At 31.3% G+C, this 25,477-nt stretch overlaps 2 protein-coding genes across 2 annotated transcripts in view; one reads left to right on the plus strand and one right to left on the minus strand.

The window, feature by feature from the left end:
• LOC143044949 (uncharacterized) overlaps positions 1 to 9,697 on the minus strand; it is a 37,633-nt gene extending 27,936 nt beyond the window's left edge. Inside the window, exon 1 of the mRNA XM_076217216.1 lies at positions 9,542 to 9,697. The gene's annotated coding sequence lies outside the window, so the exon portion shown is untranslated. The remainder of the gene's footprint in view (positions 1 to 9,541) is intronic.
• A 77-nt stretch (positions 9,698 to 9,774) lies between these two features.
• On the plus strand, positions 9,775 to 21,418 carry LOC143044950 (folliculin-like). The gene is made up of 9 exons (XM_076217218.1): positions 9,775 to 9,878; positions 11,040 to 11,266; positions 11,864 to 12,007; positions 14,264 to 14,744; positions 15,261 to 15,415; positions 16,063 to 16,176; positions 17,860 to 18,103; positions 18,706 to 18,808; positions 20,656 to 21,418. Exons 2-9 carry the CDS (start codon positions 11,075 to 11,077, stop codon positions 20,837 to 20,839), a joined length of 1,617 nt encoding a protein of 538 aa, XP_076073333.1. The 5' UTR covers positions 9,775 to 9,878; positions 11,040 to 11,074; the 3' UTR covers positions 20,840 to 21,418.
• Positions 21,419 to 25,477: the final 4,059 nt, after the last annotated feature.

Below are 25,477 nucleotides of genomic sequence, written 5' to 3' on the forward strand. Positions count from 1 at the left end.
ACTCAGCTGTGAAATTTACGCCTTGAAACTGACAACAATAGAAAAATTACCAAAACAAAAAATGATTAATATAAACGTAAAAAAGCTTCTTATGAAATTAGATACCAATAATATATCAAAAGGCTTGGTTAGATATTAATCTTTAGTTATGAAAATCTGATACAATTATTTGTTAATCATATTATCAGGTTTAAAATAAAACAAAGTTAATCTGTTTTTGTAAACTGATTCGATTTACATATATAATATTTATTCCAATATCAATATGATTTTAACCTTTTAGAACAAATGAAGTCTTTAATAGGTGACCATAGGCCAAACCTTTTTAAGTTACATATATAATTATGTATACATGTACAAATGTACATGTATACTGCAACAGCCTCCACATTTATCATACAACACATATCATCTTGTCTAAATCAGCTGAGTGGGAATGGGCTTAATTCATTATTTCAAGCTAAAGTTGAATTCAACTACAATATTAAAATTTAAGGAGTTGTGGTATAATTGCCAATGAGACAACTATCAATCCTAGTTCCATTGGCAGATCCAGGGGGGGGTTCCAGGGGTTGGAAGTTGGAACCCCCCTTTTTTTTGGTCGATCAATGCATTTGAATGGGAGCATTATACAATGTAGTTGGAACTCCCCCTTTACTCTGGGATGGGAACCCCCCCTTTTTAAAATGGCTGGATCCGCCCCTGAGTTCAAATGATGTGGATATACATTATTTTTAAGCAAATATTTTCTTTATTAAACGGCTCAACATGAAAAATGTAAAACCGTAAAATTGAAAAGGATGGCCTAAATTATAATACATGTAATACAATTTTCCAACAACAAAAATATATGACAGACACCAACCAATGACAACCCCTAAAATACAAACTCCAGACTTTGGACTGACACATACATGTATTAATTAAGTTTGTGAGCACTCAACCCTACCCCAACCTGGATATGTATTACTGTGTTAATACATACATTAATTTTTTTTCACATGTTATTGTTTAAATGTCTTTTTGATCGACTTAAGCAATTTCAATTGATAATTAATAGTGTGTCTTGATTTGTTGTAATGTTAAACTACTGTCTGAGGTTAGGGTGAAGGTTGGCACCTAATTAGAAAAGGCATATTTTGGGGTTATAAATATTCAGTATTTTTTATACATTGTACTTTAAAAACAAAAATGTTATGCAACACATCCATTTATTTTCTTTGGAGTTAAAATTTCTATGCCATGAAACGGTTAAAAAAATCATTGAAATCCATGTATGTCCCAAAAAAATTACATAAATCATTTCTGAATGTATAGAGCAAATTCTTGTAATTAAAACGAGTATTGTGTTAACTCTAATCTGTACCATCTGTCAAATAAAAAAACACATTTTTAACCAATAACCAGATGCTCCGCAGGGTGTAGCATTATAGGATCACAGAGGTCGAACCCAGAACAGTTGGGGCAAGTATGGACACGTACAAGATTCAATTAAAGGGAAACTTCGCAAAAAAATCAAAAATTGATATTATGTTCATTCTGTATAAAAATGCTCAAATTCATAGATATTAAAGTTTTATTCCGCTAGATAAGCGATCACCATCGATTTTAAGTTTAGAGTATCAATTTTCTGCGTTCGGCCATTTTGTCTTCTTTCCCGATTAATAACAACAATATGTCTATAAACCACAAAGGAACAAAACCACAGTAACCGATGTAGTCGTAATTGCGTGTCGATATCTTGTCAATCGTATGGTTGTTTTATCCGACTAACTAACTTGATACGGAAAATATTCTTATTTTTTTAAATTACCATGGTCTGTTGTTTTTAAACTGTTGATATTGGAATTAGGTAAAAAGTCAAAGTTGAAATCATAAATAAGTGTTCCGTGAAAATTGTTTTTGAAAATCTAATTTGTTCATAATTCTTTAAAGTAATAAACTTTTTTCAAAGAAATTCTGATCTTCCCTCATCTGATCACCAGCATGGCTAAAGGTATTACTTCCAAAGGTATTGTGAGGAGTGTGAGGTGACACGTCCAGGTATTCAAGCGATTTCCTGTCGGGCTTGCAAGTTCGTGCATCGTTTCACTTCTGCAGGTATTGATCAGTGTACACGGCCGATAACATAACTTTCCATTTTGAACTATCAGATGTATAATATACAACTCTGTCTTACTTGTCATTACTAAACTCATACGCTTGTTTATAAATAACATTTTTGGTGTAAAGAATATTATTCATAAAAATATAAATAATACCCAAAAAATAAGATTTGATGAAATTAAACTCTATTTAAATATTTTTTCCAAGGGTGAATTTGGGAAAATGTAATATATACTCATTGTCAATAGTGAAGGACAGATTGGAACATACCAGAAATATTGATTTAAAAAAATGTACGCACTTGTCGACGATTCGTTTATACGACTGGGTAGAAAGTTACGGAACTATAGCGCAATTCAAAATATATACATGTATACATTGAACATAAGAAAAAAACATATATTTTGAATAAATTGGGGTAAAAGATTTGTAAATAGACTAGTCCACGTATGCCAACAGTATGTAATCATCGAATGTCGATAGACTATTGTATACCAGAAGAAGAAGAAGAAGAAGAGAACCAATTTGATTTAAATACAGGTCGATGTATAATTTACTTTGGTTCATCGAAGTTGTGGACATAGTAAAATCACAGATTTATATTTCAATAAGATTGTTCACGAACAAAGGAAGGAATTCGTCATCACAATTGTTATATATGCCACTGGACGAACAATGATTATCCCCAAGGGATGTGAATATTTTGCTGGGAAACTATTGAGTATCAAAGTTTCAAATTAATTTCAGGATTTATTTTCTTTCTTGGTATTCAATAACAGAAAAATAAATAAATTACTTGTCCGCTAAATAGGGGTATTCTTGTCAGATAAAAGACTTTTAGTTATATTTAAAAAATAGGGAAATATGACATTAAATTGATTCTGTCTTTTTTTTTAAACATCGTTAAAAAGATGTGTGTCTAAGGTGAACGTCACAAGAACCCTGTAATACTAGTACGAGAGTATAGCATGTAAACATTCCTTCTCAATAATATGGTTGTATTGGAAAGCTTTTCATACAGATTGACAACTCATGGTCCGATATGCATGTAATATTTGCCACATGACGCCCATAGTTCTTTCTACCATCATCATCTTATTCTTTGATATTGCGGCTGTAAACATCAATGGTTCACACCCAAACAAAATGGGAGTAATGTACCTTCAGAGCTTCTCCGTGTTATACACTTGTGAAACTTAATATATAGACGAAATTTCTGTATTGAAATGAATCTACATCTCACAAACAGGATTTTCAAATAACGATTTTGAGTAATCAGCTTACAAACCAATATAAACGTATGGCAAGATATAACCATGAAGGAATTTAGTTTTTGTCAGACGCAAGAACTCATCACTATCATAAACGTATACGTATATATGCATGCAGTTTCAAATATCAAGAACAAGCGGTCGATGTCGATAGTCCGTTTTCTAACTGTTCAGAGTTGGACATGTCACTTGTTCATTCTTGGAAGCCTTCATATTCCCTGTCCAACGATGGGAACTCTTTCTGGTTGTGTTGACTATAAATGCTTGTATGGTAACTCTGTCGTTTATCTGTACAAGTGGTTGCATTTCCTCTCCTTTCCCAACAAACAAACTAACAAAACACTACTAGTCTGCTTTCTCTGGAGCTCATCCTCAATGGCGCTTATACGTCAGGAAACTTACATGTATACTAATAATGATTGTTTCAAGAACAACGATGTATGGACGAACTATTCTAAAATCTTCAATATCAGTTATGTATGACTAAAATATATGTTTTATTACAACTACTTATTACTTATTTGGATTAATGACGGCTATCATGTTCAAAATTGCACAAATATTATCATAGAATTTTAAAAAAAAATCCTCAAAAATCCTCAAAAAAAATAATGCCTTAGCTTAGATAATTGGTATTCTTTTCACAAAAAGTTCGTGTAAATGATTGTCAAATGAATTTAATTAAGTAAGAATGAAATGTTAAAAAGAAACTAAAAAAAAAATCATGCATGTTGTATGTTGTATTTTTTTTCAATTAAAAACTTTAAAATTGCGATAGTTTTATGAGCATTTAAACACATCCAGATTTGAATACAAGTTAAGAAATTCCGGTAAAGTCAATGATATCAAACAGATGTGCAATGGTATATCAAATTGGGTAATATTGCATTTAGTTTTTATAAAGATTATAACTACTATTTTTTACTTCATATTTGAATCTTTACGCCAATTGCCGCTAAGAAAATAATAAAAAATTGTTTCCTTTTATTTTTATACACTTTCGGAATTACGAATCTGAATTTTATTTTCAATTAATTTACACAATTTAATTATTGTATCTTTATTCTCATCGTGTATTAAATCTTAGTGTATTAAATACAGCATACTCTTTGTAATCCTTTCTGTCAAGTTATCCTTTCCAAATAACAACATTCATACCTGTGTACGCTTGAACTCACACCTGAGGCTAAATAGCTACAAGGTAAACGAATTGACCTCAAGCCGAGAAATATACAGTGACCTTTACAAAATAATATACACACTCTGCTCACACATTAGTTGCATTGAAATGATTATCAAAACAATAACGGTAAATAGAACTAAATATTTTCAGTTCAATATCAGTAAAAATGTTCAATAAATATTTTATGAAAAAAATCTCAACAATAATTAATGAAATTTATTCGAAAACATTTACTAGAGATAATTTTATAGGAGTTTAATTCAATCAATACAAAACGGTATATGCATATTCATTTTCGTTCATTCTTATATTGTGGTTAATAACTACGACCATTCGTCAGCTGTGCGCTTTTAATTACGTATATTGTCGATAAGCTATAAGAGTTAAACAGATTTTATTTTTTCCCAGAATTCAACACATCGGGCTAAAACGTCACGACCCACTCGAGAATTCAACCAAAAAAGTTACAAATACTTGATTTCCTCCGTTATTAAAAGGAATATAAATTGAAAACTTTGCAAATGTGTTTTTTATGTTAAGATGAACATAATTAGATGATAAGTAAAAAATCGCGGAATTTCCCTTTAAGCTTGATGCAGCTCTGAATTTGGATTGTGATTAAATAGTTGACACAGAATGAATGTGGTCTAATGAACTTTTTTTGCTTTTGAGCAATACACTGTTGAATATTAATCCCCTCAAAAAAAAATAATTGAAGAAATTTTCTTTTTATTTTCTGAAATCTTAAATGAGAAAAATCGTATCCCCCCTCCCCTTTTTTTTTTTACCTCCCCCTTTCCCTTTATTCCAAAAATAATCTCAATTCAAATTTGTAATGGAGTTTGCAACAATAACTACTCATTTAAAAACGTCATAAAATATTAAAATATAAAATGACATACAGTCTTGTAAAATTAATATTAATTAATAGTAACTTCTACAAATAAATTTACAGCTGATCATCTCAAGACAATCATTATTTTTCATACATAATTTTTAGGCAGTATAAGGGAGGTAATCATACATATATATAACAGTATTCTTAAAATGGAATTGGATTACCTCCCTTACACTGGTTTTAAATTGTCCAAAATATCCTTTAACCAGAAAACCCCTTTTTTGCCCCTAATTGCTAAAATGATTTGAGCCATAACCCCAAATAAGCATTCCATTGTAGTATGGAACTTGTGGTATAACAGGGCTTTCCCTTGAAATTGAAGTAGAAGGCTCAATTAAAATTATAGGCGGCTGTAACATGCGTTCGGCAAAGCCGGACGCCCACCTACAGCTTGGTGCCTTACGGAAGGGGGTCTGGGGGCCGCTTAAGGCACCCAGAAGCTCTGCCATAAATAAAGCAAAATCCTGCATTCTTGCAATCTCCTGGCACCTAATTTCATCTTTCGAATGACCATTTTTTATGTATGAATTAAAGACTGTTACGCGTATTTAAATCATACAATTATTTCTCAAGCATTGACAGAAAATTGATATATACTCTGATTTTCTCTTTTTTCTTGTAAACTGTTCAATAAGTCGGATACATAAATCATTTGGAAATGTTATTTATTTGAGGTCGAGTCGACAATATTCTACTTTCGTTTTTGACCTTGATTCTCTGAACACCACATGGGCTTTGAAAAGATACTGTTTTCCAGATTCTGAACAATATGATCTACTACACTTTCTTTAATTTTACTGATATTATTCCATAACATAACATTGTCATCCTATCTCATTGTCTTCACGTTTTAAAAGCCAAAAAAAAAAAGCCAATGAGTTAATGACCATCGGAACGTCTCTATTGTTATCGTTCAATGACCACCGAAACGCCTCTCTTGTTATCTTTGAAAAGAAACGATGCATTCTGACTTTAAATAGACAACCAATCAGTGACCTGAATTCATGTGAACTATATTTAGCCGAAAGTAAACACTGACTTTTCATCCCTTGTTTATCGTGACCGCGACTTTGCGACAATACGTCTCTCGGCTGCCTGTAAACATTTGAAAAAGATATTTTTTTCTCTTTGAATTTATATTTTTGTCAGTGAAGTAGCCGGCACTTGAAGCCACCGTAAATGGTGGATTTCCGCCGGCTACCAGCTTCAATGGAAAACCCTGGTATAATTTCAGAGAGATTTATTCACTTAAACACAAGTTATTGACTGGAAACTACAAAAATGCTTATTTGGGCCCTGTAATTCCTAAACCTTAGGGACCATGACCCCAAAAATCAATCCCAACCTTCCTTTTGTGGTTTTTAACATTGTTTTAAAATTATATTGATTTCCATTTACTTATTCTTAAGTTATTATCCATAAACCATCTGTCTTTGGACTATGCTGACAACGTGATACCAATATTCGATCAAAATTTTTTTAATTTTTGCGGTCGTAAAAAAATGACTGATTTGTAATAGTGGTCACTTACTTTACTTGTTGATTATACTAATTATTTGGGGAAATTGGTTTATGTAACATGTAGTATTACTTATTTATACAAGTAGACTAGCTGCCACCGAATTTCAGTATTATATTGTAATTATATTCTACCATACATGTCTTTTAAAATAACACATCATGTTTATTTTTACGTGTTTTACATACTTTTTCCAATATCCCAAAACTTGGGTAGACAACGGGAAAACGAATGGGTTGTAATCAATGTAATGGGAGTATCTTCATGTCGAATAAGATGCAGTCTGAGAAATCATCCTACCCAAGGCTTTGATCATGTATATTTCTTCTTTATTATATAAAAATTGCATCAAATTTGATTGGCACTGGCTACGGTTACATGGAAATGTAACAATAATACAAATATTATTGTTACATTGGAGACTAATTGCCGGAATGCAAAGTTGGGTAAGGAACCGATTAATTACGAATGTAACAATAATTATTGAGGCTACGGTTACATTGCGTTATTGTTAAATGAAAAACAGCAATGTACGCTAGATTTATTAAACTTAAATCTTCTATATAGTTTTGTTGCTTAATTCATTCATGTCTACTAAATAATACTTGTTATAATAATAAATAATAAATATTATTATTCAACAAATGGTGTTTAAATAGTTTTAGGTATTAATGGATTTGATGTTCTTAAAGATACTACTTCAAATTAGTAGTGCCAAAGGCGAAAAATATAGTTCAATGGTTTGTTGTTGAAAACTCTGGCTGAGAAAACTGTTCACTTTTAAGTATTTAACTGCACACCTACTCGTATTACTGTCATTATACTTTGAACAAAAGATTAAGAGATTCCTATTACCAATTTTGTTTGGGTGAAAAATTTAAAACTTGCATGGGATGCGTTTGAAACGAAACTGAAACAATATCAAGACACAAATTTCATACAGCTATACAAACGCACTTACCAAAAATTGATACATCAAAAGCAAAGTTTGCTAACTGTGAACTAACACTGTGAACTTCTGTATACATGTATAAAATTGAGAATGGAAATGGGGAATGTGTCAAAGCGACAACAACCCGAACATAGAGCAGACAACAGCCGAAGGTCACCAATGGGTCTTCAATGTAGCGAGAAACTCCCGCACACGTCGGAGGCGTCCTTCAGCTGGCCCCTAAACAAATATGTATATTAGTTCAGTGATAATAGACGTCATACTAAACTCCGAATTATACACAAGAAACTAACATTAAAAAATCATACAAGACTAACAAAGGCCATGCAAAGGCTCCTGACTTGAGAAAGGTGCAAAATTGCGGCGGGGTTAAACATGTTTATGAGATCTCAACCCTCCCCTATACCTCTAGCCAATGTAGAAAAAAAACAAATGCACAACACTACACATAGTAAAACTCAGTTTAAGAGATGTCCGAGTCCGATTTCAGAATCCATGGAGGACGTACTATAAAAAAATCAAAAAATTGTATGTTATACTTGTATGTATTGTAAATATAAGATAATGTCTTCAACTTTTATTATTTAGTACATATTACTAGTCCCATCGAAAATTGCTGTTTTTCATGTAACAATAACGCAATGTAACCGTAGCCTCAATAATTATTGTTACATTCGTAATTAATTGGTTCCTTATCCAACCATGCATTCCGGCATTTAGTCCCCAATGTAACAATAATATTTTTATTATTGTTACATTTCCATGTAACCGTAGCCAGTGCCAATTTGATTTGGTATCTAGTCATTTTTGCTAGTCACTTAATGTTGCCTACATGTATATTATCTTACTTAAGCAAAATTTTCTGAAATGATTTTAAAATTCAATTAGAAAAATGGGTCATCTGTATTTTTAACGGCAATGCAGTTTTCCAGAAAGTCTGCCCAGGTGCAGTAAAATACCCAAAAAAAGTAATAAACAGCTGCGATACCCCCCCCCCGGTCTTGTGTGTGAAGTTTTATGGGAACATCATCGTGAAGTTTAATGTGAACATCATCGTGTATTTTATCTCCAAAACTAATGAAGGTTGTAGTCCAAATCATGCAAATAATCATGCTGTCCGCTGTGGGCATTTTTCAATTTTGATTTTTTAATTATCCCTGGAAGGCGTCAAAGCAAAAATTTGAAATAGCCTTCCTAGACATCATAATTATTCAACTACTGTTCGAAGGTTGATACCTGTTCAACTAAGAAGTTAAAATATTTATCCCAAAGCATATGTTATTATAAAAGTCAATTCAATCATACATGTATCAACTGGCCAGATTATAATTCAATTTTCAATTATCTCAAACAAAGAAGCAAAATTGATGATCAGCTGGTCTCGTTTAATTTTGGAATCTTGCCAACTTGATCACAAATCAGAAAAGTTGTCAACAAGTGTCAGTGGGAAGTAACAGACAGTGGCTTAAGTGTTGAAATGGACCACTTACCTATGTATAGCATAATACATTGTTGGCCTGCATTGCAAAATGGCTTTTGTTATCTATTTATGATAAAGCAGCCGGCGTTGTCAGTTTATTTTCAAGTTTCAACATGCCAGCGCGTCACTCACCTGTTGATGATTCAGGAAATCCAACAATTCAATTCAGTTTAAATTATTCCTATTCCCTTTTTCTGCAAGGAAATTTTTAAAGACTCTTTCTTTTAACCAGATTCATCACAGGTAGCATGAAATGGATGTGTATTCGTTTTGACAGGTAGCACCCGCCATTTTTCAACAAATGTGTTGTCTATCAATCCAAAACTGAGATGCTAGGCCGTTCTTGATTGGACAATTGTTTAAATGAACGCCAATGAACATTCTTTTGTCAAAATTATTTACTCATTGTCACATGATTCCAATATGGTGAACAAAGTGAAAGTAGAAGTTAAATGAAAACAAGATATTGGTATGTTTACATTGGCAATATGTTTTGTTTATTAGAGCTTAATATGCATTTCAATTAAAAAGGGCTTTCCCACTATAATGTAAGATGTGTTCCTAGGTGGCTATTGACTATCAGGACATATTTTGTACTCATTTGGTATGAACTTTCTTTCATTTTGAATGTTCATTCAGTGATTTGGTTAATTAATTTTTAGTTTTTATTTCGATACAAAATTTCATAATTATTTGTTACTGTAATATGAAGCAGGCATTACCTGTGAAAGGGGACGAAGTCTGTATGATATTTTTTTTTTTTTTTTTTTTGAAACATTTTTTACTTCAAAATGGTTAAAAATGACACGGAAATGCTGTAACATTTCGGATTTTGGTTCTGTTGTTAGGGGTTTTAGTTGTCATGTTATGTATGTCATGACGTCATATTCAATATAAACAAAGAAACGCTATCATCAGGTAATGATTTTTCATATCAAAGAATTATTAAAAATGATATTGGTATTGTGTTTCTTCTTATGTTTTACTAGACTGATAAATATATATATTTTGCTCAAAGTCTCCTGACAAAGAGACCGGAAAAAGGAAGGAGATTTCTGCGCAAATGCAGGAATTTAAAAAAAGTCTGAAAACAAAAAAGTTAACGATTTTGAATTCATTAGTAGAATGAAATATTAACAGATTTGACTAGTTTAGGGAAATTTCAATTGAATACTTCTTAATGGAAGAAGAAAATTACTTGTTTTCTGTGAACAATTATGTCAGATGGAGACTTGAGGAAACCTTGCTAATTTTAGAATGTATGAATAGTCTGTTACAGAAATCACTATATATTAAGTTCAATGTTTGTCACAGATTGTTTTTTTTTTTTTTTTTTTTTTTTTTCATATTTAAAATTGATGAAGAGAAGATAAAATTGTAACCATGTCATGCATGTGATCTGAAAAAGTATTGCTCACGGACACAACAACTTCGCTGTCTTCTTTCATTTATTTTTTTTCAATTTAGATTTGGGTTCTCAAGAGTCAAGACCAAAGAAAGTGAAATAAGTTGCAGTTTACATGATTGTTATTGTCAATAAAGTAGTATTTGAAAAAGCATAAATGTATCCTTAAGTTTAAAACATTTAAATTGACTTATTTTAAAAGTAAATACTTATGCTCTTTTGTAGATCTACTTCAGAACTGAAAGATTTGTTAAACTATTATGAATGCTATAATAGCACTTTGTCACTTCTGTGAGGGACATGGTCCACAAGTTATGTTTTGTACACAGCCTACACATCCAAAGGAGCAGACAGAATTATCACATGAGGAGGCTGCAGCGTTATTATCCAATCGAGTGAGATCACCATCTGGGGATTCACCCGTATCGTCTAAGTCTGAACATACATGTGAGGTAAATAATTTTTCACAAAAGTTGAAAAGTTGTAAATTAATAAACAGATACTTTTGAAGTTGTTGTTTTATATATATGAAAAACAGGGAAATTCTGTTGCAAGTTTGAAGATGTATTAATTTGTAGAAAAACATCTCTTAAAACAACAGGTTCATGAAAACTTTTAAAAAGTGATAATAAGTATAAGTCTCTTGTTGTGAGTTGTCTCATTGGCAATAATATCACATCTTTACATCTTTTGTTTTATATTTGAAATCAAAAACAGTTAAATAATCAAATACCAAGTAAAAGACATGTGCACATCTTTGTTTGAATTAAATTATCCCTTTACAATCAGAATAATAAGGAGATGTACATGGTGTGATTGTTAATGAGACAGCTTCCAAACATAATCAAAAGGATAAGGATGTTTTAACAACTATATATATATATACCGGTAGGTCACCATATGGCCATCAACAATGAACAAAACTTGTACCATAGAGTAATAATTTTTGCATAAAACATTTTTGAGAGTTTTTGTCATCTCTTCTAAAACATTAGATTCCTTTTGAATGTACTATTATTCATTCTTTTGAAATTCTCTTATGTTTCTAGGGTTGTTACTCAGTAAAAACTGGATTTGTTAGCCACGATAATGATGCTCCAATCAGTTATATTAGCAGTAAATACCCTAACCCAACACAGCCTGAAATTTACAGCCTTGTGAGAAATGCATGCTTGAGGAGTCTTAGTGGTGAGGTGAGAGTTGTTTTTTCTAATTAATACAAATATTATCCATTTAAGGAAACTCTACCATAACTAAAATTAAGGAGGCATTTGCTCAGCAGTTTTTAAATAAATTGTGATTTAGGTAACCAGATCCAGAGAGTGATTTATTTTCTCATATTAAATTTCATGAATTCTAGAGGAAAATCTGTTTGAAAGGTTTTTATTTTTGTTTTTTGTTGTCCCTAATACTGATCTTTCCCTAACATGTAATAAATGAGAAAGGATATTTTCACAATTTTATCTTTAACCTGAAGTTAGTGGAAAAAAGAGTATGGGTCATATATAGCTTCAATTATTGAGTTCAATATTTCAAGATTAAAAGAATTAAGATCATCATAAGACTTGTGAGAAAAATTGAAATAACTTTTGTTTGTTGGGTTATGTTTTCCATCTTTAACTAGCTAAAACAACAAATTAAGGCCTGTTAAATATAGAGGGCAGATGTCAACAAACAAAATATTCCAAGTCACACATGTAAAATGTTATACATATAACAAACATTATGTTAAAAGATCTTATTTGTAGACGCATGCTCTCCAGATGTATGTTTCCTATCCAAAGAATCAATGGAAATTTACCTGTTTTTAAGGTGATACATGTACCAAACACCTTGACTTATATTAATTTGGCTCGTTAACATTTCAAAAAATTTGAACCACCCAATTTATCAGAAAAATTTCATTGGTTACAGGCTCAAGACCACAATTAATGACTCCGCTTTTCGTTGTCCAAGAATAAAGTTCCTTTAATTAGAGTGTATTTTTTCTTAATTTTTTTCTTTCCCTTCTTCACTCATTTCTTAGTTTTTTATGGGTGGAAATGAAAGACGAGAGGTGAAATACATTTTTGGATGTTGTATTTTAACTTATTTTTATATGGAAAGAGTGATTAGGCCAGGTGCAAAAAGGTGTTATTTACAGTTTTCAGAACATCTCACTACATGTCCATAGGGGTATGGATGTGTATTGGCTAAATTTGTAAGATACTGGACTAGTACTGTACTTAAGACACACAAAATATTTGACAAAAAGATTTGGTGCATTTTTTTTAATGAAACAAAACATTATTAAGAACTAATAGAGGAATTTAATTGTGGTCTGTGGCCTAATTACATAGCAATTTGACTTACAAACACTAATGTTTATCATTGAAAAGTTTTATATTTCCTTAATATAACAATAAAATGTGATTAAAACGGTCAGCTGATTTTTACAGAGTTATTTCCCTGTAGTATTATGTACCACCTAAAGATTATTACAGAGTTATCTCCCTATAGTGTTAGGTACCACCTAAAGATTATTACAGAGTTATCTCCCTGTAGTATTATGTACCACCTAAAGATTATTACAGAGTTATCTCCCTGTAGTATTATGTACCACCTTAATGATCCTTAATAGCTTTTCGTGGAGAATTAAAATAAGTGACATTTGTGACTCTATGTATAGAGTGCAAGTCAATAAATTGTTGTGTTATTTCCTTTACATACATGTAACTACAGAAGCATATGAGAAATGCATGATTAACTTCCAGACAATAGACAACTTTCGAGTTCGAGGCATTTACATCAAAAACTCTGGTATAAGTGAACGTCATTGGTGCTTTTAGAGGCGTCATCACATCCATTCCAATGTTGATCAAGTGGTTGGAAAACTATAATTCTATATTGTACAGATTATTCAGCAAATTGAATTCTCAAAATTGAAAATCAGCTCTGCTGTCATTAGGTAATTGTCATTAAGTACAGTCTACAGAACAACCCTTATTTCTAGTTTATCCTGCACAATGACAATCACTAAGACGCTTGATGAACGTTAAAAGTGCAAGGATACAGGCGACCCCCTCTATCTGGTAAATGACGTCATAAAGGAGTGTATAATTGACAAGTTTTTTCCGGTGACGGATGAACTCGAAAGTGGTCTATTGTATGTACAATTATCCTTAGTGTATAAGGAACAACTGAAACAGACCGAAATTTAAATGTGATAAAATATGCTACATGTACATAATGAACAAATGTGCCAATATTTAAAAAGACTAATACTATTTAATTATTCTTGATCTAATCATCAATAAATATCTAAGATATTATATTTTTTATCATATCAATGAAAAAATAAAGTTTTGCAAACTCTAAATGGTTTCATTCTTCAAGAATGAAAAATTGTAATGTATTATATTTTTCATTCCATTTTAATATGATTGATATTTTTTTCCTTTCCATTTAAGGTATGTCCTGGTAACGAAGGAGCTATTTTCTTTGGTAATGATCAACAAGGACATGTTCTCAGTTATACTTTTCAGTTGAAGGACAATCTTGCTCGTGGTTTCCAACGGAAATATAGTATTATTGTTATGATGATGGATAAAATTTATTTACTTAATTCCTGGCCATTTCTTGTTCCACATTTAAAACTTTTGATAGAACATTTGCAAGGAAAAGCAGGAAAAGTTTATGAATCGGAACAATCGAAATGTCCACAACGTGCGGTTCGATTAAAGTCCAGTATGGCAGGAAATTTTCTCCAGCAAAGGGGAGGTAATAACCCTGCTAGGTCAATAACGGAACTGACTAAAGATAAAAATATTTTCAAAATTTTACATGTGGCATTTGTTTGGATATTAAAAGCATGTAGTAACAGAATCACAGAGACATTGCTTGAAGGACCACCAACAGAAGATTCTATCATCGACATGGAGAAACAAGAAGGTATTCTGTTAATTGGGCATTCAGAATTTAATGCATTATGGATAATATTTTCAAAAGCAAACTTGTGATTGATCCTTTAATTTAGATTCTGAAATGGAGAATTGTAGTGAAGACATATGTATCCCATATACACAAGTGCTATAGAATAATTGTTCCTTAAAATAGGGCTTTGAAACTTAAAGTTATGAAATTGAAAAAATGCATGTACACACACTTGCACATGTGGTCCTTCTTAATTAAGAAGTAATAAAAAAGAAGACAAATGAACTGATAAATGCAGAAATTTTTGCATAAGTGGGCCCTACTGACTGCCTAAGAGGGGGCCCGCTCCCGTCATGCTTCAGTGATTCCATATATCACCAACCAAAATCCCCCCCCACCCCCATCCCTCCTAAATCTGCTTCTTGTTGAGTTTCAAGTTTTCCTCATCTGTTGACATTTTAACTGTTTTATCTCTTATATTCTTCTTGTGTTTAAAAATTAACAATAAAAGTGTTGTTTTTTTTTATCTTTTAGAGACAGAAGAGGGTTTCATAAAATTATTTACCAAACCAGCTAATGAAGTTAGTGATGGGGACACAACTCCATCAGCAGAGGAAAAGGAGATTGCTGATATCGACACTCCACCATCTGAGCTGGATAGTATACATAACTTAAGACTATTGCTAAAGGTTTGTATATCTTAAAGTTAAAACTAAGCTTTAAACACAGTTTGTAGACCTTACTCAATATTATGGTACTTTTAATCTGTTAAATAGGTGAAATGTTTAATAATGAATCTTAATCTTAATTAAGAAAGTCTTTGGGTAAGGGTTTGTGATTAATTTTGGTATGGAAATAAATTTGAGATATACTTTAACATTGGAAATCATTTTAAATGGAAAAGCAACAATTTCATCTCATATAAATTTCAAATCCAAACAATATATATATATGAAGGGCTAGTAGATGTAAATTTTTATGATGCATATGAATAACAATCTATCAAAGGAAAAGAATACCTTTTTTTTTAATTCTTGTACTAAGAGCAACTGAAAAAAGTAAAATCAACTTAACACCATTTCAATTTTTGGTGGAAAGTTACTGTTTTATGTTTTCTATACATAACAAATCATTTGAAAAAAGTTAACTTTTTTCGCTCAAAATCACCATTGAATTTTCCTCTTTTAGTTGCTCTAACCTGACCTTATACCAGAATGTTCTACCACAGACTATGTTACCTGTCTAAAAATGATATACTCTAGATGCAAAAGTCTTTAATATGAAAGAAGTCTATTTTTTATATAATTCTAATTCCAGAATTAATATATTTTTACAGGTATTAGGTGAAGGTAACTTTCATCTTCTAACCCACCATGTTGTCATCGGCAACCAAGTTATCATACGTGGTTCATACAAAGAAACCATCAAGTTGATTCTTCATGCTTTAATGGTAAGTGTATACATAAAAAAAACAGGTTTAAAACTACAAATCAACATAACATTAAAGCATGTGCAAAGATCAACTTTAAAATGTTTGTGACCTTTTTAAATTAAATTTGATTCTATCAATATAAAAAAAGAAGATGTGGCGTGATTGCCAATGAGACAACTCTTCACAAGAGACCAAATGACACAGAAATTTTTAACTATAGTTTACTGTACAGCCTTCAACAATGAGCAATGCCCATACTGCATAGTCAGCTATAAATATAAAAAGTTCTGAAATGACAAATGTAAAACAATTCAAATGAAAAAACAGCCTTATTTATGTAAACAAAAAAAATACAGTAGCTATTTTGCGCTGCATCACTGTTGAACTTTTTATTATAATCAGCTTGTCTGAGTTTCATTAATTAGAGTGTATTTTTTTTTCTTAATTTTTTTTCTTTCCCTTCTTCACTCATTTCTTAGTTTTTTATGGGTGGAAATGAAAGACAAGAGGTGAAATACATTTTTGGATGTTGTATTTTAACTGATTTTGATATGGAAAGAGTGATTAGGCCAGGTGCAAAAAGGTGATATTTTCAGTTTTCAGAACATCACACTACATGTCCATAGGGGTATGGATGTGTATTGGCTAAATTTGTAAGATACTGGACTAGTACTGTACTTAAGACACACAAAATATTTGACAAAAAGATTTGGTGCATTTTTTTTAATGAAACAAAACATTATTAAGAACTAATAGAGGAATTTAATTGTGGTCTGTGGCCTAATTAAAGTTTTATATTTCCTTAATATAACAATAAAATGTGATTAAAACAATCAGCTGATTTTTACAAAGTTATCTCCCTGTAGTATTATGTACCACCTAAAGATTATTACAGAGTTATCTCCCTGTAGTATTATGTACCACCTAAAGATTATTACAGAGTTATTTCCCTGTAGTATTATGTACCACCTTAATGATCCTTAATTGCTTTTTAAATTAAATTTAATTCTATCAATATAAAAAAAGAAGATGTGGCGTGATTGCCAATGAGACAACTCTTCACAAGAGACCAAATGACACAGAAATTTTTAACTATAGTTTACTGTACAGCCTTCAACAATGAGCAATGCCCATACTGCATAGTCAGCTATAAATATAAAAAGTTCTGAAATGACAAATGTAAAACAATTCAAATGAAAAAACAGCCTTATTTATGTAAACAAAAAAAAATACAGTAGCAATTTTGCGCTGCATCACTGTTGAACTTTTTATTATAATCAGCTTGTCTGAGTTTCATTAATTGCATTCTTTTCGGTGTTTCATTCTGTTATCTTATCTTTTCAACTGGATAATAGAAGATTCAACTGTTGCATAAAACACAACCTGGAGGTGTTCCACCAGTAGGTTAGGAGAGACAGGAATATCATAGCCAATAAAAGATCATAAAAACCACACAATAGTTTCTAGTAACTAACTATCTATGAAAAAATATTCAGGTACTTTCTCAAATTGTCCTATCTTAAATGCTATTCAGCATCTGTATATATGTCTTTCACCAGCATTGTCTCTAAATAAATTTCCCAATTTTTGTATGAAGTTATAGATTTATCATAAGAAGATCTTTTCAATACTAGATGATAGACTAAATAGAAAATTTCAAACAAGAAAAAATATTTATGTTTTTTAATTAATTTTTTTCAGATGCTAGTACCAAAAGGTTGTTGCCGGCCAATCCTTCACAGTAATGATTACCAAGAGTCATTTCGATGTAACTTCCTAGGCTTGACAGCTGATAGTTCTCTACCTAGTCACATCTTATCCTCAGAAATGTTTGTGCTATTGGTAGAAATGCACTTGAAAGATGAAAATGACAAACCTTTAAATGACAATGATTTTGATAAATTTGAATACAGCATGGCTAGTCCTACAAGGTTATTGGATAAAGGTACACATTTAACAAGGGACATGAAATTTGAAAACAGTCTTATAAAATCATTTCACATCTAGTCAATCAGTTTTAGAAGTGTTCTCTCTTCATGAGTAAAAATAAGAAGTGGTATAATAACCCATTAGACAACTCTCCACCAGAGACCAAGTGACATAGAATTAAACAACTATAGGTCACTGTATGGCCTTCAACAATGAGTAAAATGTGTACTGCATACATTAAGAATCTTAACACTTGCTTTTGATTTTAAACTTATAAATTTTGTTCCTTTTGCCCAATACTGATAATTGAACCTGTTTGCTAATAATGGTCTCAGAATTACTGCACTCATTTGAAAAATAAAACACTTTTTTTACAGTTTAGAGGAAATTAACATTATAACCTATCATATGTTCCTGATATTCCAATCTTACAGAGTTGCTATTTAAATACCGTACCTGTCCATTAATTTAAAGTGTATGCTGTTGATGTATTAAGAAGTTATGAAGTTTGTGTATTTTAGAATTTTTCGTCATTCTACTACTTCTTATTTGAAAAAAGGAGATGTAGCATTTTTTAATCAAATTTTCATTGTTTATAATTGATATGTTTATTTTTAGCACCGACTGTCTTACAAAAAATAGAACATGCTCTAAAGAACGAACGATTCTCTAATGGAGTGATGGAGCAATGTTTGATCTGTCTGAAAGAAGAATGGATGAAGTAAGAATTAGAAATTATTCAAATAGGCTCAGAATGTCATCGGCTTCCTCCACTAATAAAAACTGGCTCTCACCAAATAGCCCAAAAGTGGCGCTTAAAAGTGGCGTTTAAGCACCAACAACCAATCAATCTTGTATAAAAAAAATTAAGATATTCAAACTTTTCAACTATTGATGTATAGTGGTTGAAATTTTGACTTGCAACAGACCTTTATTGGATTCCTTAAAGAGTTATTGCTAGGATTCTTTATTGTGTGGAGAGGGTAGCACTTTCCCTATTCCTGGCATCAAATTTAACATCCAAAATTCTGACTGTCAATTGATAATTGATATATCTCTCTCAGCCAAACAAAAACCGAACATTGGCAAGGATTTTACTGTCAGAGTGGGAGAAGTCCAGAGATTACCATATTTCTCTTTCCCATTAACTCCTTGGGGTTTCAACATACTTAAAGAAATTGTATGTGATCAAATAGCAATGTTATGGTGACAGCCACCTTTTGCTCATGAACTTCTGAAGTATATTTTTACTTTACAACTTACTTTTTTTTATCAGACACTCGTATTATACTTGTATATTGATCTCTTTTATCAATCTCTTAAAATTTTGGAATCGGTGATAAACTGTTTGAAAACAAATGCTCCATCCGATCTTGGCCTCAAATTTCAGGTTAATCTGACGAAGGATTTAGGACACTTTTCAAACAGATATGTGTCTATGTCAGTTGATTCAATTAGTGAATGTGAAAGAATTTAAATGATTTACTCATTAAAAACGCTCCGAGGCAGGCTTAAATATGAAAAATCTATCAAATATGCCAAAAAATGACACTTTTCAGATGGTTTTTGTCAAAAATGAAAGTGACAGAATCCATGTTCATCCTCAACCTTTATATATGTTATGTATTATCATCAAATACAACTAACATTTCAATATTAAGAATGAACACAAATGTGGCCAATTTCATTTAAGACGAAAGTCGTCTAAAATTTAGCTAAAATGCCAAAATTGTGAAGATTTCAGTAATTTAGCATGACTTTATGATGCTAGTTCCTGATATAGGTGCATTGTATTGCCAAAAACAGCCCATATTTATGTAGGAGAAGCATTTTACTTTCCAATAATTACATTAGATGTATGTTTCATTATGATACTTTATTCTGATTGGCTAACTGCACATCACATGTTATTCTGTACGCAATTGCATTGCTCAATAAAACTTTTCATTCATGATAACACATGGTCCCACAATAAAATGCACAGGTGAATTAAATAAAACAATAATAAAATTCGTGTTTTCATGATCATTGCTAAAAAATGGTAATTATAAGTATTGAATGCTTCTTTTTGTAACTTCATAGGGTTGTAAAAGCGTTGACGGTGCACTTATTTTTAGTCTGAAGCGCTTTTGCGCTTCATACAAAATGTATTTCGACCAACACTTTTACACCCCAATGAAGTTACAAAAAGAAGCATTCAATTCTTAAATAAATAACTAAACACTAACATTTTAAAAACTTTGTAAAACTGCAATGTTTTGGGGCCAAATAGGGGTCTTACTGGACCTACTCCTTTTCAGGTAAAAAAATATATAAATGAATTCAATTATTGATTGGATAAGAATAAAGCAGTAAGTCAATCAGTCGATTGCACTAAATACAGATGAAGATTTTAAGCATACAACACATTTTCTGTGGTCAAATCATGCAATTCATGAAATTGTCTAGGTTCTAAAAACTACTAGGATAAATAACATTTTAGGTAATTAATCAGAAAAAAGTACATAATATCCCAAAAATTAAATCAAAATGTTAAAAAAATAATATTTGTTTGTCCTTTTTTTCCAGCAAAGTGAAAGTTTTATACAAATTCACAAAGGCAGGAGGCAGTATCTCAGAAGTTGACACACAGAATTTGTTACATGTTGTTGAAGCAAAAGCAGAAGATAAGCCGTTACTCCAATTCTGGACATCAGGACTTAGTGTATCCTACAGGAATCACATCCTTACTACATCTAAAGCTCAACACTAACATGATACCTCTCTGTTAAAAATATGTGGTCTTCTTCCCTATATGGGAGTAAACTCCTAGGTAGGAGTGTAAAACTTCCCGGAAGTGCTGAGGGTCATGAGTTTGAACCCTGCTTTGGTCAAACAAAAGACATTAAAATAATATAAGTATTTCCTGTTTATCAGATAAGCATACAGCTTTAGGAAGTAAGAATAAAGACTGATCGGCTCAGAGTCAAAATAATGAGTCTGTGTAGAGTGAAATGTCCTCCTGTGAACTACCTCTGTGTGTAGGTCTTGTTCAATCTCAGCAAGGTTAATATTCATAGTACATTTACATGTTCTAATTCTGAATATGCATTTAATTATCCACTGAATATGCATTTAATTATCCACTTGAAGATAAACAGCCATACATCATTAGCATACTTAAAGAATTTGTCTGATTTTAATAGCAGATATTTATTAAAATGTTTATAAAGAAAACTGCAGCAGAAAGTCAATGCTATCTCCTAATTAAAACAAAGACTTAACCAGTTTATATTTTTGATAGTTTATATTTTGTGCAATATAGATTGTTATAAATAAATGTTATGCCTTATTGTCTTTTTTATCATCTTATTAGAGATAACTATATTGACAATATTTGATGCTGCAGCTACAGACAAAAAAGGTTGTATTTACTCTTGCAACTGTCTTAAATATTGTCAAACAGCATAAGGGATTTTCTTATTGCTGTAGAGTGACCTATAGTTTTTAACTAATATGTCATTTCATCTCTGGTGGAGAGTTCTCTCATTAGCAATCATATCACATCTTCCTATTTTTGGGTAAAGATTGCATGTTACTGACTCAATATTTTTAAAAATTTTCCAAGGCTTGTCACTACCATTTTGAAATATTATATAGTGCATTGATCATAACATTCTATACATCCTATCCATGAACATTTTCAGAAATTTACCAGTGTAATTTATGCTTAGATATTCATATCACAAAACTGTTACACTTTTCAAGAAATTACATAACTTTTGCAAGGTGCTGCAGGAATCTAATAGTCCGGCGGCTACAAGCATATTTCAGACGAATTGTGCACAATCTGCTACAAGCATGAAATTTGGCATAAACCTTCCTCAACTATTACTCTTTAATTTCAGATAGGGAGGCATTTGAAAAAAATGTCTCACTTCCGGTTAAATTCAAAATGGCGGACATAACTTTTGCAAGGTGCTGCAGGAATCTATATATCTATTCTAAAAATGTAAATAATGTCATTGTTAAAGTATCTTTAAAAATTGGAGTTATCTCCCATGGCTCAGAATTGTAGTTGAATCAACTACAACCAATGTTTTTACTGACAATGCAATAATTGGTTTTACTTTCCACTGATAAATTAATGCAATCTTTACCCTTCAGTGCTTACAAGCACTTTGATTATATTAATGTATCTCACATCTCCAAAAAAAACAACAGATAAATCTTGATGCCTGATTTGTTGTAGTCTTGGAATGAAAATCTTGTAGAAATGGTGGTGATTTAAGATTCAGAAGGTAAAGACCGAGATACTTTATATTTTCTTTTAAGATTCAATATATAACAAAGTTTCCAAACCAGCATATATTCATTATCTGATACAGGATTCATTTCACCTTAGCTTCATTTTGATGGTTCATTGGTCTTTGTTTAGTTTATGTGAACAGGATTTTTTTCAGAAACTATAAGCAGTAAGTCAGCTATATTTGGTGTATGGGATGATTGTAAGAGGTACATGTCTGTCTGGCCTTGACTTAAATTTACATGCCTCATCCACCAACAATAAGTTTTTTGTGGTGTTCAGATATACAAGTAAAAAGCCATGTATATTTGGTGTATAGCATAATAGGAATATGTCAGCCTGACAGGGTTCATCTGACCTTGAACTTATTTTTTTCAAGGTTCATTCGTCATTTTTTTTTTTTTTTTTGGTGGTATTATTGGTTTCTCAGATACCATTAGCAGGAAGTCAACTATATTTTGTGAATGGAACTGTTAGGTGTACATGTCTGTCTGGTAGAGCTCATATGACCTTGACTTCATTTTAAAGGATCTTGGAAATGTTAAATAGTCAAATCTTGATCTTCAAATCTTTGGACACAAAATTTAACCACAAATATTTGGCAAGACATCTGGGCCTGTACATTCTAATAGAAAAGCAGATGTGGTATGATTGCAAATGAGACAACTCTTCAGAAGAGACCAAATGACACAGAAATTAACAACTATAGGTCACTGTACATCCTTCAACAATGAGCAAAGCCCATACTGCAGTTAGCTATAAAAACAAATGTGCCTGTGGCCCTGTGCACTCTTGTTTGGTCATTGGATTGCAGTTTCATTGATATTTTAGTTTCAAGTCAGTTTGGTTGTAGATAATTTAGCAGAAGATTGATTAATTTGTGTTTAATACCACTTTCAGCACTTTTGTGCTATATTGTGGCTGTCAGGTTTTATTAGTGGAGTGCCCAGAGAGAACCACTAACCTTTGGTAGGGAAACTGACATTCGTAGTCAATTAAGATGGAGTTGAGCAGATGTGTTAGATCCAGCCATTTAAAAAGGGGGGGTTCCCAACTATATGTCCCCATTCAAATGCATGATCGTCTAAAAAAAAGGGGAGTTCCAAACCCCAGAACCCTCCCCCTGGATCTGCCACTGGATCCAACTCACAACCACAGCGATTCAGTAGTTTGACTTGTTAAACTGCTCCACCACTTTTAGAAGGAGAAAAGGTATAATGTATGTCATGAAAATCAAAAAGATTAAATAGAGAACAGAACAAGTGATAATATATATAGATTAGACCTTTGGTTTTCTCGTTTGAATGGTTTTACACTAGTAATTTTTGGGACCCTTTATAGTTAGCTCAATGTTGTGAGCCAAGGCTCTGTGTTGAAAGCAGTACCTTGACCTATAATGGTAACTTTTATAAATTGTTACTTGGACGGAGAGTTATCTCATTGGCATTCATACCACATCTTCCTATATCTATATAAGATACTTATCATGATGATCACAATTCATTGATTGAAGCTTATTAGTTGATAATTCTTGATTTCTTGTGAAATAATCAGTAAAGAATTTGGTAGATAAGAAGACTACGAAAAGCCCAAAATTGAAAGACTTCTCATTTTTGAGTTTTTCGGTTGTTGTCTCATTTATTTATATCCCACATCTCCTATTTATACATAACATCTTTTAGTGAATGCGACTAGGAAACATTCAAGACAATGGATGTCGTAATTAGTATACCTGAGAAGACAACAGGGACTGTTTAATTCAAGTTATCTGAATTAGCAGTTTCAGCATCTAATTTGATTGTAAATACACCAAAAGGAAAATAAGATTAAGCTTTTGATTGAATTCCATTGGTGTGGTCATTATAAAACTGTAACAGTTATTTTCAGTGTAGGCTTTTGAACATACTACCCAGAATGCATTAGATTCTGAAACAACTAATTAAAACTGTTGCTTTCGTCTTTTCTAAAACCCTCTTCATAAGTATCATGTAACCCATAAAATTAAATGGTGTACAAATCGACTGTATTGATTGAAAATCTATATTCTCTCATAAATGGAAATGAAATACAAACAATATTTCCATAACATATTTATTAAGAGTATAAAATAAATTTCTATTTTACATCTAATATTTTTTATTGATACATATTAGGGACGACATCAATAGTTCAATGTAGGATAAAAAACTTAATTCACATAGTTTTTTCACTGACACCCCACCCCCCTCTTAACTTAATTTGGGAAAAATTGATTTACCAATAGAGATATATGTAAAAATCGATTTTAGATATACAAAACTTGTAGAATTTTAACCCCCCACCCCCAAACTATTTGATTTAAGTTTTTTATCCTACATCAATCTTTTGATGTCATCCCTTACTGCTCCATATCAAGTTCAGTTATTACAATGGTCAGGAAATTGTACATATTATTTAAATTTCTGAATTAAATTTGTTTTGTGATACACTAGGGTGTTCAAAAATTGAAAAACTAAAAAAAAAGTCCTCCCCTTTTTAAATGAAAATTGCACCAAAATAACATGTATAACCAAATTAAAATGTTTTTAAAAAATATCTGAAATTATTAATGGAATTGATTATTAAATGATTTACTATATACAAAATGTTTTATTGATTACATGTATTATGTACCATGCATATATGAAAATCCAGTGATTATATTTGTAGGGAATTTGTAAGTAAAATAAGTTTGTTGGTGCCTAATATAAATCTGACACTAGGTAACGCTCATAGTTTATGCATGAAATTGATTATTAAAATGATTTGACTATATACAAAATGAATGGCACAAATTAAAAAAATCACAACCTGTGCGTTTATAGGAATGTTTATCTTTATATGATAATATATAAAACTAGATTACAAAAGTTTCCAGTGTAAACATACAGCTTATATTCTTTTGAATAGCAGGTAAAACTTAAATTAAAAAAAAATAATAAATCTAAAACAAAATAAAAAAATAAAAAAAAAAACATTTTTTTAAATTTCACAAGACTGTTTCTTTTGAGTGTTTACAATTGCTTAAATGTGATTAATTCAAAAGCTTTACAAAACTATTAATAACAGCATTAGGAATTTATCAAC

This window comes from Mytilus galloprovincialis, chromosome 9 (genome assembly GCF_965363235.1).
Source record: "Mytilus galloprovincialis chromosome 9, xbMytGall1.hap1.1, whole genome shotgun sequence".
Classification (NCBI taxonomy): domain Eukaryota; kingdom Metazoa; phylum Mollusca; class Bivalvia; order Mytilida; family Mytilidae; genus Mytilus; species Mytilus galloprovincialis.

Excerpts from the sequence above, each read along its gene's own strand:
- LOC143044950 (XM_076217218.1), top strand. The coding sequence starts at position 11,075 with ATGAATGCTATAATAGCACTTTGTCACTTCTGTGAGGGACATGGTCCA. Across the intron at positions 16,177-17,859 it reads TGATTCTTCATGCTTTAATG|ATGCTAGTACCAAAAGGTTG; the intron begins GTAAGTGTATAC and ends AATTTTTTTCAG. Across the intron at positions 18,104-18,705 it reads TACAAGGTTATTGGATAAAG|CACCGACTGTCTTACAAAAA; the intron begins GTACACATTTAA and ends GTTTATTTTTAG.